The sequence below is a fragment of the Centrocercus urophasianus genome, unplaced genomic scaffold (assembly GCF_019232065.1).
Source record: "Centrocercus urophasianus isolate 14NV4802_14NV808 unplaced genomic scaffold, USGS_Curo_1.0 seq_25, whole genome shotgun sequence".
Lineage (NCBI taxonomy): Eukaryota > Metazoa > Chordata > Aves > Galliformes > Phasianidae > Centrocercus > Centrocercus urophasianus.
This window is the reverse complement of record NW_024884811.1, coordinates 6596161-6614682: the sequence shown is the minus strand read 5'-3', so window position 1 is coordinate 6614682 and position 18522 is coordinate 6596161. Positions and strand designations below refer to the sequence as shown.

At 34.4% G+C, this 18522-nt stretch overlaps 1 protein-coding gene across 3 annotated transcripts in view; it reads right to left on the bottom strand.

The window, feature by feature from the left end:
* The window catches only part of ADAMTS6 (ADAM metallopeptidase with thrombospondin type 1 motif 6), a 152146-nt gene that overhangs the window by 46855 nt on the left and 86769 nt on the right, over positions 1-18522 (bottom strand). For all 3 annotated transcript variants that reach the window (XM_042825954.1, XM_042825952.1, XM_042825955.1), the window contains 3 exons: positions 9795-9902; positions 3181-3326; positions 498-561 (listed from right to left, as the gene is read on the bottom strand). In XM_042825954.1, the coding sequence (XP_042681888.1) occupies positions 498-561; positions 3181-3326; positions 9795-9902 (318 nt within the window). The remainder of the gene's footprint in view (positions 1-497; positions 562-3180; positions 3327-9794; positions 9903-18522) is intronic.

The following is an 18522-nucleotide window of genomic DNA, read 5'->3' as shown; positions in this document are numbered from 1 at the left end:
ATAGCTGAGGATAGTCCAATTTGTGGAAGTTAAACAATATACAGATAACACGAGAGGTTCAAGAAGTCTTTCAATACCCAGCTTTTGGAAACTTCTGAGGAAGGAAATGTCACACTTGGCTCCTATGATTTTGTAATTTTTCCCTAAACACTAATTATTACCTACCATTAAGAGATGCTAGGCTAGACAGAACTTGAGCTTAATGTATAATGGAACTTCCTATGCTCCTAGTTCATCTTAAACCTGAATGCTCATCTTGAACTTGCTTTAGGTCTTAGTAATGAATGAATTAGTTGGGAACCCCTTGAGACAGGGATCTCAACATACAGCAGAGCTTGTAGGGTGTCCACTGTATACAGGTGCCCAACAGAAATGCTTGCCAATGAAGTGCTAAATTCACAGCTTTTGTGAACTGGAAAAAAAATGCATAAATGCATCTGTTTCTGATGAAATTAAGAACAGACAAGTTGCTCTATAAAGGAACAAAATTTACTTACATCAGTGTTGCAGGAGCGATATCTCTTCCTTTCTCCAAGACAATATTTGCCTCCACCTGAAGGCCTGGAAAAAGATGTTTTATGTCTTAGTTTATGCTTCAGCATAAACACATGTTCGTGAGATTTATATTATAAGCATAAATGTAAGTACCTAAGATATACATAGGTTGCTCTGAAAGAAATGCCTCCCTTTTATTTCCATGGAAGCAACAACAGATAAAAAGTGTGCAATAACACAGCCCGAGAGAGCAAGTTTTTACCTATGAAACACTTCTTTTCAAACACTGTTTTTCAACACAGTCATCACCCTTAGTTACTCATTTTTCGAACTGTCGATGAATGTCTGTAGGTGCTATTTTTTCCACATGGATAGAATGGAGAAATTCAGTGTCACACCTTTGCTTCATACGCACTTCCACGACAGATGCCACTTTGTCAGACTGCCTCTCTGCTGCCATCTCTCACACGGCAACAACGTGGAATGAAATACTGGTGGGAAGGTACAACCTTTACTGCCATACCATCAGCATCTGCATCTGACAGCATGGGCTAATATAATAAAAAGGGAGGCATCTGTACCAGAGCAGCCCTCATAAACTATATAATGTAAAAATAACTGACATTAAATTTTTAAGGCAAGATTTTAAAATATTTTTCTTAATAAGAATTGTTGCACTGACTTGAATAACAGCAGATGCAAAATAGTACTGAGTGCTTAAAATCTTCATTCACAGTATTCATCTAGTTTGTAAGGATTTCAAGCAATACAGTGTAATTGTAATCTGAACATATTAAAAAGGTACTGCTTTTGTGTGTGTCTGTGCGTGAACAACCAACCCACACTTTCATATCACTCCCTAAGAAATAACAAAATGAAAAGACTGCCTGCTAAATACTGGAGTCATAGCAAAGACTACATTTTCAAGAATCTGATTCTGATTTGAATTAAGTAGTATTAAATCTAAAGAAACACCAGAGTAAGCTGGTGTGATTACAACTGTTCTAAAATGCTCTTAAATTCCTAGACTGTTCAAGAACCTTATCTATCTTCAACAGAGGTCAAATAATAATTATTATCAACTTTAGTGAAAGATTAATTAGTCATCAGATCTTTGGCTCATAACTTGAGAGTAGAAACTGAAAACACTTGATGTCTGTTTTATAATAAAGGAAAAGAAGAATTTTCAGTTAACTAAACAGTAAATCAATACTATTTTCATGTTACAGGTATTTAACCAGGAATCCTAATGAATGAAAGGGAAATTTTTCCTAATGTGGGCATTGGAATAATAATTTTTTTAAAAATTGTGTATGCTTGCTACACTGCTAATTATCTTTCAACATAATAGATACATATGAAGATAGGAGAGCTAAAAATCTTTAATTATGCTTCACGCAAACATTTCACTACTGTTTTTACATAGCGCTGTGAAAAAGATTATGTGCTTAGTTTATTGTTCTCCCAGTAATAAAGTCTGACATGTTACCTATATATATAATTTTTAATCTATTCAGCAAGTAGTGGTATATTACAGATTTGACTGATAGTAACAGATAATGGCAGAAAGTAAAAAGATCACTTTAAATAGCAGTAATATTACATCATGGTGCCTTGTCTTACAGATCATTGAAGCTGAAGCACAGCCTTGGTTACAAAATTTGGGTACAACAAATGAAGAACTTTAAGTACACTAAGAGGAGAAGGTAAGACAGGAATGACAGAGTCACAGAAGGGCTTTCATGAAAAAAAATGTGATGCTTTCAAGAAAAAGTAGTCTTAAAAGCTAGCAAACACGTAGCTGGTAGGATAGAGGTAGTGCAAGTAGAGGTCATGACAAGAACAAAGTACTGAGTAAAAAAACTACTACAGGTAACTATAGCTATAATGAAATAACCCAAGCAGGACAAGGAGAAACAGAAAAAAGAAGTGACTCGTTCAGCAAGAACAGCAATGAAAATAAGTAAGCATTCCTCATCTGAGAAGCACTAGTGACAGATAAAAGCACTTACCTGACAAACCACCTCTGCAACAGTGCTCAGGACATTGGGAAGCAGACAGATGCTACTACGAGGTGATATACAGAACAGACCAAGCTGTAGTGGAGAAGGTGCCCCCTCTTGAGAGAGAATAAATGGACCAATAGGGAGTGGTGGCAAGGAGAGATGTAGCTCAATTGTTTTAAGAGTCAGTGGGAAGTCAAAGCTAAGTGTTGAATGTGACAGAACATAAATGTACTGTAAGCTCAGCAATATTACTAATTACAGATTATATGTAAATCACTGAATGCAGAATCTTGGAAACAGTGTTGCTTTTTTAATAAGTAACTGGCAATATTTATTTATATTCTAGACTAACACCAGAGATGGTATGGATAATGAAAAAATAAACTTATTTCATAATTTAAATATATTGTGTATAAAAGGAATTTTGAAAAATAAAATTGTTCTAGTCACTACTAAATATAATTCCAACAATCTATATACTACATACATAATAGGTAAATTAAAAAATGTTAAAGCTATGCCAAGTGAGCTTCTCCTGTTTAACTGTTTCTGTCTGCTATTTCGAAGACAAATGCTGGCAAACCAGCAAAACATTTTCACAGATAACATGTGAAACCACAGTTCTGAATAAATTCCAACTGTGTCTTTTTGTTGGCTCCGGCTTACTTTAGCTACTTACGCTGGACTGTCACAGTGTCTTATTGATGAGGAGACTCCTCCACCGCAGGTCCTGCTGCACTCTCCCCATATTGACCACGGACCCCAGTCCCCATCTATGCTCTGGGGCCAAGTGCCAAAAGGAACGCACTCTCCCTGATAGCACCACTGAAAGATTTCACCAAAAACAAGGAAACAAAATTAACATTCAGGCTGACAGTTATCACGACAGAAAAATACCAGGGTCAGATAATGACCAATTATAGGCATCAGCGTTCCCTGAACAGATAGCAAGACTAATATTTTACTTAATCTAGCAATGTTTAGACACTGGTAAGGGCATGTGTGATTTGTTAATTGTCTTCACTAAACTCTAAATTGTAAGTCCCAAACACACAACAGAAGTTTAAGCAAACTTAAAGAAGAATGATTTCTTTTTCCATGACACATCCTTGCTAACGTTTCAGAATAAGGGAACCATCAAGTAGAGGCTGTATTAAGTTTAGACAGTAAGAGTCCTTTCTGAAGTTAATCTAACAGAGCAAGCTCCAATTAACAATTCATGCAGGGGCTGCATTATGCAAAATGAAAGACTTTCCCCAATAGTAATTCGAGAAAGTATTTCCCTACATTTTAAAAAAGTATCTGGACAAAGCTACAATAGAAGAAGAATCTATTGTAGTACTTCCTACATTTAATGCCACAGACATAACAAAACCAGAGCCAAGGCATGAGACATGGTACAGAAAAATCACTGTAACTGCTCATTTGTTTAGCAGAAGAATGAACAATGTACTTTTTTCATGCAAACTGAAACTTTGCAATATTGTTACTTAAATTGGTCATAAAAAATGTCCGTGAATTCAAATAAAATGGTACTTGTAAAAGTAAGTTCATCACTTCCTAAGTCAGCAACCTTATTAAACAATTCAGAAATAACCAATAAATCACAGTTTGATCCATATTCTAGTGTAGCACAGAAAATCTAAAACAGTTCAATTAGTTGATTCATTACTGCCATTATTACATCCAGCAACAGAATAGAACATGGACTCAAGTGTACAATGTCCCAAATCTGCACATTTCAACTCCAAAAGGTGATTATCTGTTCTTTAACTGCCTTGAAGTACCATAACAGACATAATATTGATGCTGTTCAGAAAAAAAAAAAACCTTCTGTGCCCAATATCAGAAATCTGAATCTGAAAGAATGCACTTAGACACACATAGAAAACACAGTGAAAGAGATGTATCTGTGTTCAGACCACAAACAGCATGAAAAGATTCTGTGTGGAGTTTAACTGGTACAGCAAAACCAAGTTTTCTCTTCTCATCCTAAAGCTCACCTAAAGTCACCTCAGCCCCAGTAGTATGGAATTGAATAAAATTAAATGAATTGAATACAATTAAATGTAGCCATTGCAACAGACTTGAACTAATTTGGATATGTATGATACCAGGTGAAAATACAGTTTAATCTGCAGCCACAATTCAGAAATAATAATAATACTAATAATGATAATAAAGGTTTGATATTAAGAAGGATTATACAGTGTTCGTCAATGAAAATTAATTAAAAATTTTAGGTTTCCATTAGAAATTTCTCTTTGAATAGAAAGTACTTTAATTGTCAAGCATGTCAAAGCCTATGAATGTACACCGAATACGCTAATAATGAACTGTGTAGCTCATCATCAGCAAATGCACCTAGTTACAAAGCAGTTTTGCATACATGCTACCATTTAACATTAATAAAAGTGAAAACTTACATTGTTTTTCTAGCCACATCATCCTTTTTTCTCTCAATAGATTTTAACTGCCATTATATTATATACTATAATATATATTTATATTATATATTTTATATATATCATATAAATTGTATAATATATGCTATAGATATATATATTTTTATATTTATATTTATTTTTATATGTTGTTCTTGAACACGTTTTGAAGAATAGCTGCTACAATCCAGCATATTTCTGTTTATAAACCTCTTTCTCTACCTCTAAAAATGAAAAAAAAAAACAACCCAGCATTTAAGTGTCCTCAGAAAGTGTACAAAGTGGAATATTTTAAATCTCAGGTTCAAAATTGCCTTTTCTATCAGATCATCTTTTCACCTCAGCCTAGATGGTGCTGTATTTTAGACCTGTGACCAAACAGTGTTGAAAGCACTGTTTACTGACCAGTGCCTCACGGCCTCAAAGCTTTCTGTTTCTCACTTTGCCCCTCCAAGACATAGACTGGATATGGACAGGGACAGGACAGCTGACCTGAACAGGCAAAAGGATATCCTGTAAAGCCTAGAATATCATATTCAACAATTAAACTGGCATCATGCTCAGCAATAACACTGCTGGGGTACTTCCAAGGCAGTTATTACTTAGAGGCTGGTTGGGCATTGATCTGCTGAAAGGAGGTGGTGAGTGACTGATTGCCTCTGCATCTCCTGTGTTTGTGTTGTTCTCTTTTTTTTTTTTTCACTTTGTAAACTGCCTTAATCTCAACAGATGAGTTTTTCTCACTTTTACCTTTCTGATTCTCTCCCTAGTCCTGACGTGGAGGAATGAGCAAAAAAATTGGTGGGACGTTTAGCTATCAGCCAGTCTCAAATCATATTTCTTTAGAAAAAACAAACAACCACAACAAGAAAACAACAGCAAAAGAAAAAAAAAAGAAGGATGTGAGGTTTCATAGAGCTGTTCTGAGCAAGAAAGGGTTCCTTCTTCTTGCCGTTCTAAATTTACAACTTAGAGAATTCTGCCAATAAGCAGGCATCTAGCAGAGGAAAATACTCTTAATATGGAGTAGCTTTTAAAATCAAGACTGTCACTGAGTGCCAGTCTAACACATAAAGCAGTTCACTTAGTAAATACATACTTTCTGAAATGACGGTGTTCTACAATAACTGTAGAAAGGAAAATAAAGTTAATTAATGTGAACTAAGTTTTCTGGCTCTCCTCATTACAGTGACAAACTAAGTGATAATCATTTCATTAACTACAAGACAATAATCACTTTGCAGTATTTTGTTACAGAAGCCACAGGAGTACATAAACAGTTATCTAATACAAAGGTCAAATGCTAAAAATTAGAATGTTTCTAAGAATAAAAATGTAAGTTAACAATTTAGACTAAAAATGCATTACAGAAATAATATAAAAATTTCCAAAACAAGATTTATAAATAAAAGAATAAATAAAACCCAAATCCATACCACACATGTACAAAGAGAAAATGCAAATAACCCAATTCCGTGCTATTATGGCTCAACACAAGAGGCTGCTGCATTTTACCTGCATTTTACATTTCCCCAAACTTGTATAGAACCCCTGTTCTTCATACTGTTCTCTGCTTTCCTAGTATTTCCTTCTTCTATATTTCCAAAGTCCTCTGTAAAAACTCCTTCAGTGCTGGTTTTTCTCTTCTACTGAAGTTAAATCTGAAGACCTACCATGCATTTTGATGTCTCTTGCACATTTTCTAGTGAAAATTTGTCTCTCAGCTGATACTGAATCTCCATCTGATTAATTCAAAATGCCCAAAAATTTGCATTATTTCTAATAATGTAATAATGAGGAAAGGACTACAGAGTAAACAGTTTTTGAAAAAAATATATATATAAAAAAATGGAGGAAGTGACAGCTATTTGAGAAATGCAATCTTTTATTAAAGGCTTAGAGCTGAAAAGTTAATTCTCCTCTCCCACTAGAGAAGGAACTTTCAATTCCTCAGAAATGCAGAGAGACAGTAGTGATGCATTTCAAAACAAACTGAATGTGCACAAGATTGCAACTCTGGATAATATGAGCAGTCTGGGATTCTTTTATAGAGATCATTAATGGTGAAAGAAAATATGTCAAAAAAAAATATGACCACTTCTGTAAGATTTTTGGATATTTTATAACAGCATGCTTCTCAAAAACACATAGAGCAAACACTTTGATAAGGAGGAAAATTTATATCATTTTACAAACATAGGAAAAAAAAAGGTGAATTCAATTTATGCTTGTCATCTCAGCACAAACAGTGGATTTTCAATCACTAATTTCTACAATTTTTTTTTTTTCATGGAAAACCGATGTCCAGTAATAACTTGATTTTATATCTACATACTCCAAATATTCAAACTTCTTTCAGTACACTGTGTTTTCTCATTTTGCTCATTTGCCCCTTGTTTACGTGCTTAGAAAGGGTTTATACAATGATGTGAGACCAGAGAGAAGCTCCATCTATTCTTGAAAAATTACTGCAAGATTTGGGAAAAGTATACCTTTTTGAACCCAACCAATGTATGAACCCCTTCACCAAGGCTTGAAGGTGTTACAGAACAGATGGTCTGTCAGCAGCAAAAAAGCCCTCACACTATTCTATCTCCTTTTATGCAGAAACAGTTGAATAACACTATTCTATCTCCTTTTATGCAGAAACAATTGGATAATTTATGGAAAAAGGTCTAAAAATCCTCAGTCTTATGCAGACATTGACTGCATTTGAACACAAAGAGTTAAAGTTTGGCACATTTATATAAGCAACTACAATAAGGATTATAATACAGTGTTAGTAAATTTTTACTCTAGAAATCCCTCCTAGGTCTGCCAATAAGCTATTAATGCACACTCCATCATCAAATGATCAAATTTTGCCTTGAGTTAGTATTTATGCAGAATTTACATCAGAGTAACTAAAAGCAGAAATTGATCGTCTAAATACGATAAAGTACTCTGGGATCTTGCTCCATCTTTAGAACAGGGAATGTCATTTATTATCTATTTGGACAGAGCCCAGCAAAATAGGGCCTAATTTGGTTGTGGCCTTTAGGCGTGACTGCCATATAAATGTTACTATTATAATAATAATAAAGTGTTATTGCAACCTATTATTTTCTCCTTAGCATGTGGTGAAGAGAAACTACATAGTTGGAAAGATCTGTGTTTTCTGCTTATTTGCTAACAGGAACTATTAATTTACAGGAACTTTCGAAGTATATAGCCGCAATTGCCTGCTTTTAAGGGCACTAACAGTTTAGCTTAGTACAATAATACTGATACCCACACTTCTCCCTAAAATCTAAAAAGAGAAGGTACTGGACATGTTTTGTAGAGAACTAATTGATTGGAGCCTCTGGTAAATGGACACAGTAACTGTCTTAAAGTGTCTTGACTTCTCCACTGTAGTCTAAACGGCTTGAAAAATATAAATTGAGGTAAATTGCTCCTTGTAGCTGACAAGCAGTGCTGGTTCCAAAATAAACCTAGACTGTTGATTTAAGAATAAGGCTCCTCGCATTTTCTATTACTCTAATAAAAGGTAACATTTTCAGTAAAACGTGAAGGTCTCTCTATTTTCATTGGCTAACTCTATTTTTTAAAATGACCCCTTCAATGAATGTATTTAACATGATTTACCAATATTTCCAAACTCGGCATGGAAAAGTCATCACAATGGTGCTAGGTCATGGGCCCTGAAGGAAACCATCAGCAAGGATTAATAAACTGTGACAGCTGCCCAAAAGCTTTCATTCCATTTAAACATCTGATTGCAAGTCAAAATGCAGTGTAATCTTTGTTGAAACTAGCTTAGCTAGCATGGCAAGAATCAGAACAGAGAACAGATGATAGCAGTCATTGTTAGGAAAAAATCCAATCTGGAGCAGTAAATCTTAATGACAGACACAGCAACACTCAAAAAGATACTAGAAACTGTTTGATATAATAAGCTGTCATCATTTTGCAAAAACTTGCATAAAAGTTTTATTATCTTGGGAGCTGGCAAATGGAAGTAACTTTTTTTTCCAGTACAAAACCTGTAAATTAAAGATCAAATTATTTTTCACTCCTCTGAAATCTATATAGATTTTCCCTTGCAATTGAGAAAAACTCCATTACTATTCTTTATTTAAAATTTATTTTCAGAATTTTGTCTGAAACTACTGAAACATATTCAGTGTTTGAAAATCAAAACTCATGTTCAGAGAGACACAACAGTATTAGACTTATCTGTTGCAAAACAAAACACTGACTTTTGGTAATTTTCTGTTAAGTAGAAGAGCAAAGCTCTTCAAAGCTACATAGTTATGCAATACTAAATAATTCAAAGTCAGAACAGGTTGGTCACTGGGAAATACGGACTTTCAGAAACCACTTTTAGTAAGACAAGCGTTTTTTCTATATGCTTGTATGGTTCACCTACTGTCTGAAGGAATTAAGACTCTTTTATCTCCTATGAGAATAACAGAATTCAGGCTCTAAATCTTTTACACATTTTCAGAGTCTATGAAAGACCTACTATTGTAACAACTCTCTTGCTAAAGTTTCTCTTGATAAAATTTCATAAAGATTAAAAGACAGAGGTTTTACAGAAATAACCCAGAAAATAAAGAGAGACTGTGCAATTGTTTGTTTTATTTTGTTTTAAATTCAGGAAATAAAATTATTTAAGTTGTATTACATATATATAAAAAACTGTTAAATAACTTCCGCACAGCAATAACATTAGAATGCTAACGTATTCAGATCTCTCCTTTTTTAAACTCTTACTTGAACATTAGGACTTTAATTTTCTAGTTTTTCTTCTTGTAATCCCCAAACAATAAATTACTTCTTCGAACAGTAAGTTACTTGTACTCACCCCCTTTTCAATGCTTCCTGTTTGGCAAAGAGTACCTTCAGCTGCTGGAATACTATTGGTAACACAGCGGTTACTTTTGCTGAGACACCAGAGCTCTCTACACACTTCCTAGGAAAGAAGGCAGAAGCAAGTTGATCAGAGTAACAGACTAAAATTGCTTCAAGTCTTCATATAAACATGTACACAAGATTTTGTTTTGAACATAGGTTTGGCTGGAGAAACATGTCTAGGAGGTTTTAAAATACTCTGTAGCAATTTGTCACCATATTCTAAATACAAATATTATGCCACAAAAATTCTGGAAGCATCAAGCTGTAGAAAATAAAAATGTGATTTTCCTCAGCCACTATGCACATAGTGTTTTGTCACAGCAGTTTCATCTAAGCAACATATTTACTTTATATTTACATTTTAGTGCTGTTGTAAAAGCACTACTGCAAAAAAACTTGCTGTGGTGTCTCCATTACTAACATCATCTGACTTAAAAGATCATGGTAAAAGGAAAGATAATGTTAATGTTTAAACATGAACCAGCAAGATTTGTTTCCTTCAGCTTAAACTTAAAGGTTTCTAAGCTTGGATTACTTGCAATCCTTTTCTGGAACATATGTTAGAACAGTACATATTTACAATATTAAAATATTTCCTTTAAGTATTTTAGACTTGTGGCTGGTATTTCATAAATAATTTAGCCTTTCTGATTTCTTCCATTGCCAGCATTAAACAATTTTTCCAGGAGTCTTTTCTCCTACAGTATTTTCTCATTTGTTTCTGTGCATTTACTCATTTAAATTAAGTCAAGTTCTATTGACATTACAGATGCATAATTAAATATGTGAGGTTGAAATTCACAATGAGAGCACAACCCAAAATTGGCTAATAACTTGGGAAATCTCCATGGGCACTTCAATTGCCCTTCTCTTGAGCTATATATGTAGAAGAGAATTAGAAATTACTTGCTTTTATAGTAACCGATAATTTTTGCATGATAATTTTTGTTATATTCCTTTTGAGATCTCCATAGGGCTTAACAACCTGCTTATAGATATTTTCTATTTCAAAGTATTTCTGAAAAATTGAGAGATATTCACATCTTCAAAATGACCTTGTGATAGTCATTACTATTACATTAAACATCTGCTTAAAATTATATCCCAAAATAATTCCTGTATTGGTTATTATGCTGAATCCTGGTACAAAGAGCAAAAATGAAAACATGGTATGAGTAAAATAAGTTTACTAGCCTCCCATCTAGATCCTCCACAAATTTACTGCTTGTCTGACTTAATGAGTAACTGGCATCTAGTCTTTTCTGTGAACCTCATTCGGAACAACTGTTAAGATTTTCCCTAAGATTCATGTTTCTTGCATTGTACTGCATACAGAAATGGTTTTAAATATTATTACCTGGTAGCCACAACAACCGTTAAAAAGTACAAGCTTTTCTTGAAAATTATTTTCTAAATTTAAAATCAGGTGGTGTCACTCTTATAAGATATAAATATACTGTGCATTTACTTTCATGACTGGTAGAAGCAAGCCATCTTTTAAAAAATCAATTAAAAATATACCATCTTAGAACTAAAATTATGAGTAATCAGTACTGATGGAGAAATTCCACTGAACATTTGACAATTTGGCCAAAGACAATTAGTTACATTAAATTATGCATCATTTGGTGAGTGGCTCTATGAAAATGTACGAGAAGAGACATTCTTGAGCCTCTTATTAGAAATATGGTCCCAGGTAAAATCATACCTGCTGCCAATGAAGAACTACCTGCTTTCCAAAGTTGAATTTATTTTTCACTTAAGAAATTAAAACATAGTAAGTATTTACTTAAACCTCTGAATAAAATGCTTTTGCCACTACAGTTGTAACTTCTTCAGACTGAGACATACAATCGCAAATACACTGTCCAAAAATCAAACAAGGAAATCACAGAAAATATCACATTTTTTTTTTCCAATAATTCCTTTGATGATGAATTTTATAAGCTTTAAATTGTTTCAAAATTCAACACTAAATCAAAACCAAATCTAAATCAACCAAGAATCTGAACTTATATCCAGTATACATTTCAAAGTGAGAATTCAAAAGAAGTTCCTTTCACATATGTTGTCAGGTGCTCTGGTGATAATGTCTTACTTACTTTTTTGCAATTTAATTGCTCATCTGCTCTGTGCATGACTTGGATTGTCACATTGTAACTAAAAGTGTCAGACTGCAATGGCTGTACTTGTGATTCATTATCCTGTACTCATTTGTAAACAAATCAAGATCACTGGTTTAAATTAATACCTGTGTTGACTTTAAGAAGTGTGGATCAATGTTCAGAACATCAAAAATTGAAGTGCATTAGGACATGAAGATTTCAACCAGTTCAACACAGATAGAAGAAAAAAAATTGAATTTGGACAACTATCTGTATTTTGAAAACTTCTACATTTCGGGATGGTTTGAATCCAGAATGCTGGTTTGGGCTCCGTTTTCTACATGCAGAATTTCACTTGTGATATACCTACACAAATACACCATCCATATATTAGCACAGCAAAGGAAGTAATAATTAAAACATGTATTTCATCATCAGGCTAACATCTCCAAAAAGGAGAATATTTAACAAATACTCCCAGACATTTAAAATCCAAGTAAATAATCAGTTGAAATTAGTGAAGTAATGGACACAGCATTCAGAATTATTTTAGAAATTATGTGTTTGCAAAATGATTTAAACAATTTTCTCTCACCTCCCTACTTCATAAAACAAGGAAAATGTTTTCCTTTTTCCTAAGTGATTTCAGTAGACAGTATGAGAAACACTATCACAGCTAGACGCTATTGCCGACATGGTCTGTTAGTCCTTACTCAGTCCTTAATTTCAGCTCCAGTTTTTCTCAGCAAATCTCCAAAGGCAAACAGAAAGGAATTCAAACTGAAGACAGCCTGTATCACACTACTAATACTTAAGCAAAAACCACTGCTTAAATCAGAAAGGAGTTCTGTTCAGGGTCAGACATTCAGTACCTTAAGATCCTGATTTCCTTAAGGAAAACTATGTTAAATATAGAGGACTTGTAAACTAAAATAACATAATGTATCAACTTGCAGAATAAAGTTATACTAAAACAAGAAAGTGAAGAACACAATTCTGCAATTTCTTTTGATAGAAACTGTATATTTATTTAAAAGGTTATTCAATTTCCCCAAGTGCATTGCAGTTAAGAGATAGAGTAGAACTTAAAGTACATTTTCTATCACCTTGTATATGAAATTATAAATGACATGAATAGTGATTTAAAAACAAGAGATCTGAAAATAAATGGCAAAATTTATCTCTGGTCTTATTCCATTAAATGGGAGTACTATCATACCATGTTCATTATGTTTATGGCTATGTCTTCTTTATTTTCAGCTAATTTTGAACAGAAAGAAAATCTCACCAAGGTGCACAACATTTTCTGTACTTCCTCTCAACCCTCTACCTCATTCTGCCTCAAATTTATAACTACTGAATTGAAGTATTTCCTTATTACTACTATCATATCTGTAATATCTCTAAGCAGCTGTTACTAGTAAATCAGGCTGAAAAACCTATGAGAAACCCGGAAAGGTCAGGCCAAAAAATCACTGTTGAAAGAATACTGCTTTTCCTCACACATGCACAAGTACACACTCACCCATGAATGTAAGGTGATGGCTTTTTAGAGTAGCCTTTTCTTTGTTGGTGGAAATAAGATGAGATTAACAGATCTTTTGTGAATATTAAATTGTGAATATTTTACTGTAACTAACAAAAAGAAGCATAATCTGAAAATTCACCAATGATCTCGAAGACTCCATGTGTGTATTCAGTAATTATTCATTTGTAAAGGAAACAAGGGAAAATGTTCTAAAAATCCAGGAAACATAAACTGAAGCTGAGGCCTCTCACAAGATCAAGACAAGATAGATGACAACCTGTAACGGTGTATCTTAGGGCTCCATGACTTCAGTTTGGAATTCGGATGCTTGTATTTGCAGTAAATTAAACAAAGCTGAACCCATCTAGAGAAAAAAAACAGCAAATCAAATTATCTTCCTTTTGCCTAAGTGTTATCAATGATGGAGCCTCTTTCTCTTGTGTCATGCAGAGTTACATATAAGCATTGCAAATTATGTAACATCTAAGCATCCTAATTAATGATAATAAATGGTAACAATACAGCACAACGAAAACTCAGTAATATGAGCAAAGGTCAACTTGCTGTGCTGTTCAGTTTTTAATATTCAACACTAAGCCTCCAACAGAAGTTAGCAGTTTGGCCCTTAAGTAAAAAAAAAATAAGATAGAAAATACATTTACAATGCATACTAAACTATGATAATTCGGGGCACTCATATTTAAATTGCATATTAAATTCCAGAAATCTAGGGACTCATTTTTTTCATAAGGTTTTAAAAAGCCAATCAGAATTTTATGTTTCTATAGTTTATTTCATCTACCATATGCTGCACCCCTTGATGAGCATTTGCTAAAACACAGCATAAAAATGATTTGCTTAAATTATAGCTTACAATTCAGATCTGAAAAGTATCAGCCCAGAGTATTTCCAGCCTCACTGCTGAAATTCTGATGTTAAGACTCTCAAAACTAGAAGGCTGATTATATATTATGGGTGAACTCCGGAAGGTTCAAATATAAATCTAGTTCAGATAAGCACCCAAAAGTTACCATTTTAGTGCTCTGCTACCAAATGCTCATTAAGTGGTGCAGCATGTTTTGAATAACAACATGCTGAAAGAATGTAAAATAAAATCTGTAGCTTAAGTTGTACATTTGTATTATGTTACCTGCATGCTTTCCTAAACATTGGGTGCTTATGTGAACCTTATGGAAACTACAGAAGCCCCAGAAGGTCAATCACCTCCAAGTAGCATCTTCCCTTTGAAACCATGCAATCCTTCTCATCATTACTCAAAACACAATACAGAACCCAGAGTCTCACTATTGAGTCTTGTAACCTCTAAGACACTACTACTGCTTTGATCACTGGCAACCCTTTGCCCTTTTCAAATAACTTCAACAAGATCCACAGTTTTGTGAATGTCTGTGACTCTTCTGAGAGAGAGAAAGAAAATGAAAGAGACAAAGAAAGAGGGACAAGGAGAGTGTGGAGGTAAGATAGTCATTGGAAAGAAGAAAAAAAGGATAGTATTGTGGTGCCAGCACTGTGGGAACTTTTTTAAGATTAAACAATGATGTAAAACCACCTTCAGATTCAGGAAGAGGAAAGCTTTTGGAACTTCTCTATATGCATCCTAATCTTAAAGAAAAGATTAAATTTGAGAATAAACCTGAAAATGTTTCAAATGTTCTTGTTTACAGTATAATACTATTAGTCCTTACACAAGAAAAGCTTGAAACTTTAATCATTCAAAATGCAAAAGACTTCTAATACTGATTAGTGATGTTGCATTTTGCAGACAAAACCTTACAAAATAGGGAATCATTTAAAGCTTGGTAAGAAAGAATATTAAGATCAGATTGTCAATTCCTCTGCATGCACATATTAAAACTACAATTTGTGAGCAATGCAATGTAAGTCAGCATGACTGACCTACTTCTGCATTGCTAACAAGCACCAAATAAAGAGCAGCTTAGGGACGGTGTAATATACGAAGCCAGATGAGAAAAAAAAGTCACTTATTAGTGAGGCAGTATTACTCATGGGTTCATGAGCATGGAATTTGTCATAGTATGAACAAGAGTGAGAAAAGAAAGGAAATTGTAGTCTAAGGAGAAGATACACCTCCGTCTTTCCCTTCTGGAAAAAAAAAAACAGCTTCCAGAATGTGCTTTTATCTAAAAGCCCCAGGTCACATTAAAAAAAACTATTTGAAAAATTCGTTTATGTAGAGTAATAACAAAACTCATTAACATTAAAATTTGCATCACATAATCACAAGGGTGAATTATAATTCATCCTGCTTTGTCTTAGAAGAAATTTTGCAGAACTACTGTAGAACTACTGTGTATGGAAATTTGTTTACTGTACTGGATTTCAAAGTTATCTAACCAGATAAATACTGTTTTGTTTTGCTCATTCTAACTCAGTTAAACTATTCTGCCTCTGAAATGGCATGTTGGAAATTAGGAAGCAGGAAAGGCATGACAACTCTGTGTTCTGTACCTCTGCGCTTTCTAAGCAACATTCTATTAATGTTCATTATCTTTATGGATACTCCCCAGAAGTCATTAAAAAATTCCTACAGACAACTAAAGCAAGGGGACCAACAGAAGCCAGGAAATGTCTTATTTTGAGAACAGTATCTTCATTCTTCCTGCTTACAAGCAATAAGTTTATAGTTTGAACTTCATCAGTGCTTCAAAACTCAGTTACAAAATGTGAATAATAGCAAATCTTTGATTTTTAAGTTATAAAATTGTATTAGATTATGACAAAGAAGAGATCTATCTGTCATAAACTAGGATATATACTTGATACATTAAGCTCCACCATGAAATACAAAGTTCTACCGATTTGAGTGAAGCCATGTACTCAAGGTAGCAACTGCCTCATTCCTCTGAATTAATGACACCAGTGAAGATGGAAAAGGATAAAATGGAAAAAATTTATCAGGGAATTGCTAAGCACTATCTCTGAAATTCATGCTAGCACCCAAGAGCTTCTCAGATCATAAAATGCACCACAGCAAAATCAATCATACGCATAACATATTAACTGCTATTAAAATATATGAGGTTTCAGCTCCTGTCCTAAAAATGTGGGGACCAGCTCCAAAGCAAAACATTATTATGAACCACAAAATCTGCAAGTTACAGTCAGGCATACTATAGATATTATTTAAACTCATAAAACAGAGACATTTAAAGTCAAGACTGGAATTCCTTCCTGAGTTAGCCCAGAGACAGCCAAGAACCAACTATGCAGATGCACAAATGTGAAGAAGGTAAGGAGTTGACAATAGAAGTTCTCTTTACACTCATTTGAATAAAATGATTGAATATGTTTCTGAACTACCAAGCCATGTGGGACACAGAGTACAGCCTAATCAAACCATACTTAACAGTCAGGAGAGGAGAATTCACACTGCATCATCCTGCAGGAACTCGTATTCTTCTTAATACCCTCAAAATCTCCCACAACACTGCAACTAATAAGATACGTGAAAGCATGCAACACCTTTAGGAAAAAAAAGCCACACGCCAGTAGTATACGGTGAAATTTCCACCAATATAATCACCAAAAATCCAAAATTTGAGACTCTCCTGTGTCTCAAAGAATGAAGACAAATCCAAAAGTAATGCCTCCTATTTATTTCCATAAAATCACAATGGATATGAAGAGCACAATAATGCTCTTTGATAGAGAAAATTCTCAGCTACAAAGCATTCTTTTTCAAAACTATTAGCCATGCATTTTCACAATGAACAAGAGTCTGCACGCCATACTTGTAAAAATCTGCCCCAGTGGACATGATCTACTGTTTCGCAGATGCTATGATGGCATTATTGCTAAGAAAATGTCACCCATCTTTAAATGGCCTGCATAAATCAAAGCCAGAAGGTACCAAATCCAGACTACAAGGTGGGTGTGTTAGGACAGTCCAGCCAAGACTGTCATATGGCTCCATGGTAAATGGCCTGACATTATTGCACTGCAAGGGAAAGGTTGTCATATTCTCTGGCCTTACTCCAGAAGTTCAACTCCTCAACTTACTTTGCATCCTAATGTAACAGTCAGAGTCAATGGCTCATCCAAGTTCCTGGAAATCAAGACAAATCGCCTCTTTTCTTTCCTAAAACACAGTGCACATCTCTTTATCTCCTGACGGCTGCATATTGAACTTTTTTTTCAGACACGGAATTCACATTTCACCACTGCATGAACGGCAATTCTGACTCCAGCTTGGAGTGGTGACACCATGTATCATCACCAGTAGTGATGTTATCAAGAAAAATGAACCCTTCGGCATCATTTTGGCTCAGTAGATCCTGACAACTTTGCGTACAGAGTTCTTTTTATTCCTGTGAGTACTCACGACACCCACCTAGCACAAACTGTCATATTTCAATATTGCCACCATCATTTCGACTGCATATAAGCTGATATTCAGCTCCCTCGGTAGTTTCCTGGCTGTAATCTGCTGATCTGCATGGATGACCTGATCAAATACACTTCCTTTCATGGTGTGATAGCTGTGCCTCACCACCCAGAATGTGGTGACTGTCAATGAGTACCATATTTTCCACATGGAGGCACTCAATGACACAGCTTTCCTCCATACACACTTCCATGTCAGACATCACTTATTCAGACTGCCCCACTGCTGCCTTCTGTCACACATCAACAAAATCTAACGGAACTGGCAGGAAGTCAATCTCTACTCCATAACACCAACACCCACCTCTGATGTCATGGAGCAAAATAATAAAAAAAAGAGGCATTATATTTGTAGCAGCCTAAATATATTTAAGTATCGTCACATAAACTCTCAGTTCTTTATTCAAACTACCTATTTCTTGAATTAAATTCCATGTAAGAGCTCCTGTATCACAGACTGTTTAAAAGCATAAAGAACAACGCAAATTTGACATTAGAAAATTGCTATCTATTTGGAAACAATAATAAATATGCTAAAACAGCTCTGTGAATTCTTGCCTGCCAATGTGCTGAATATTTGAAGAAAATCTGATCAACAGCTGTAATACTTTTGCTGGAAG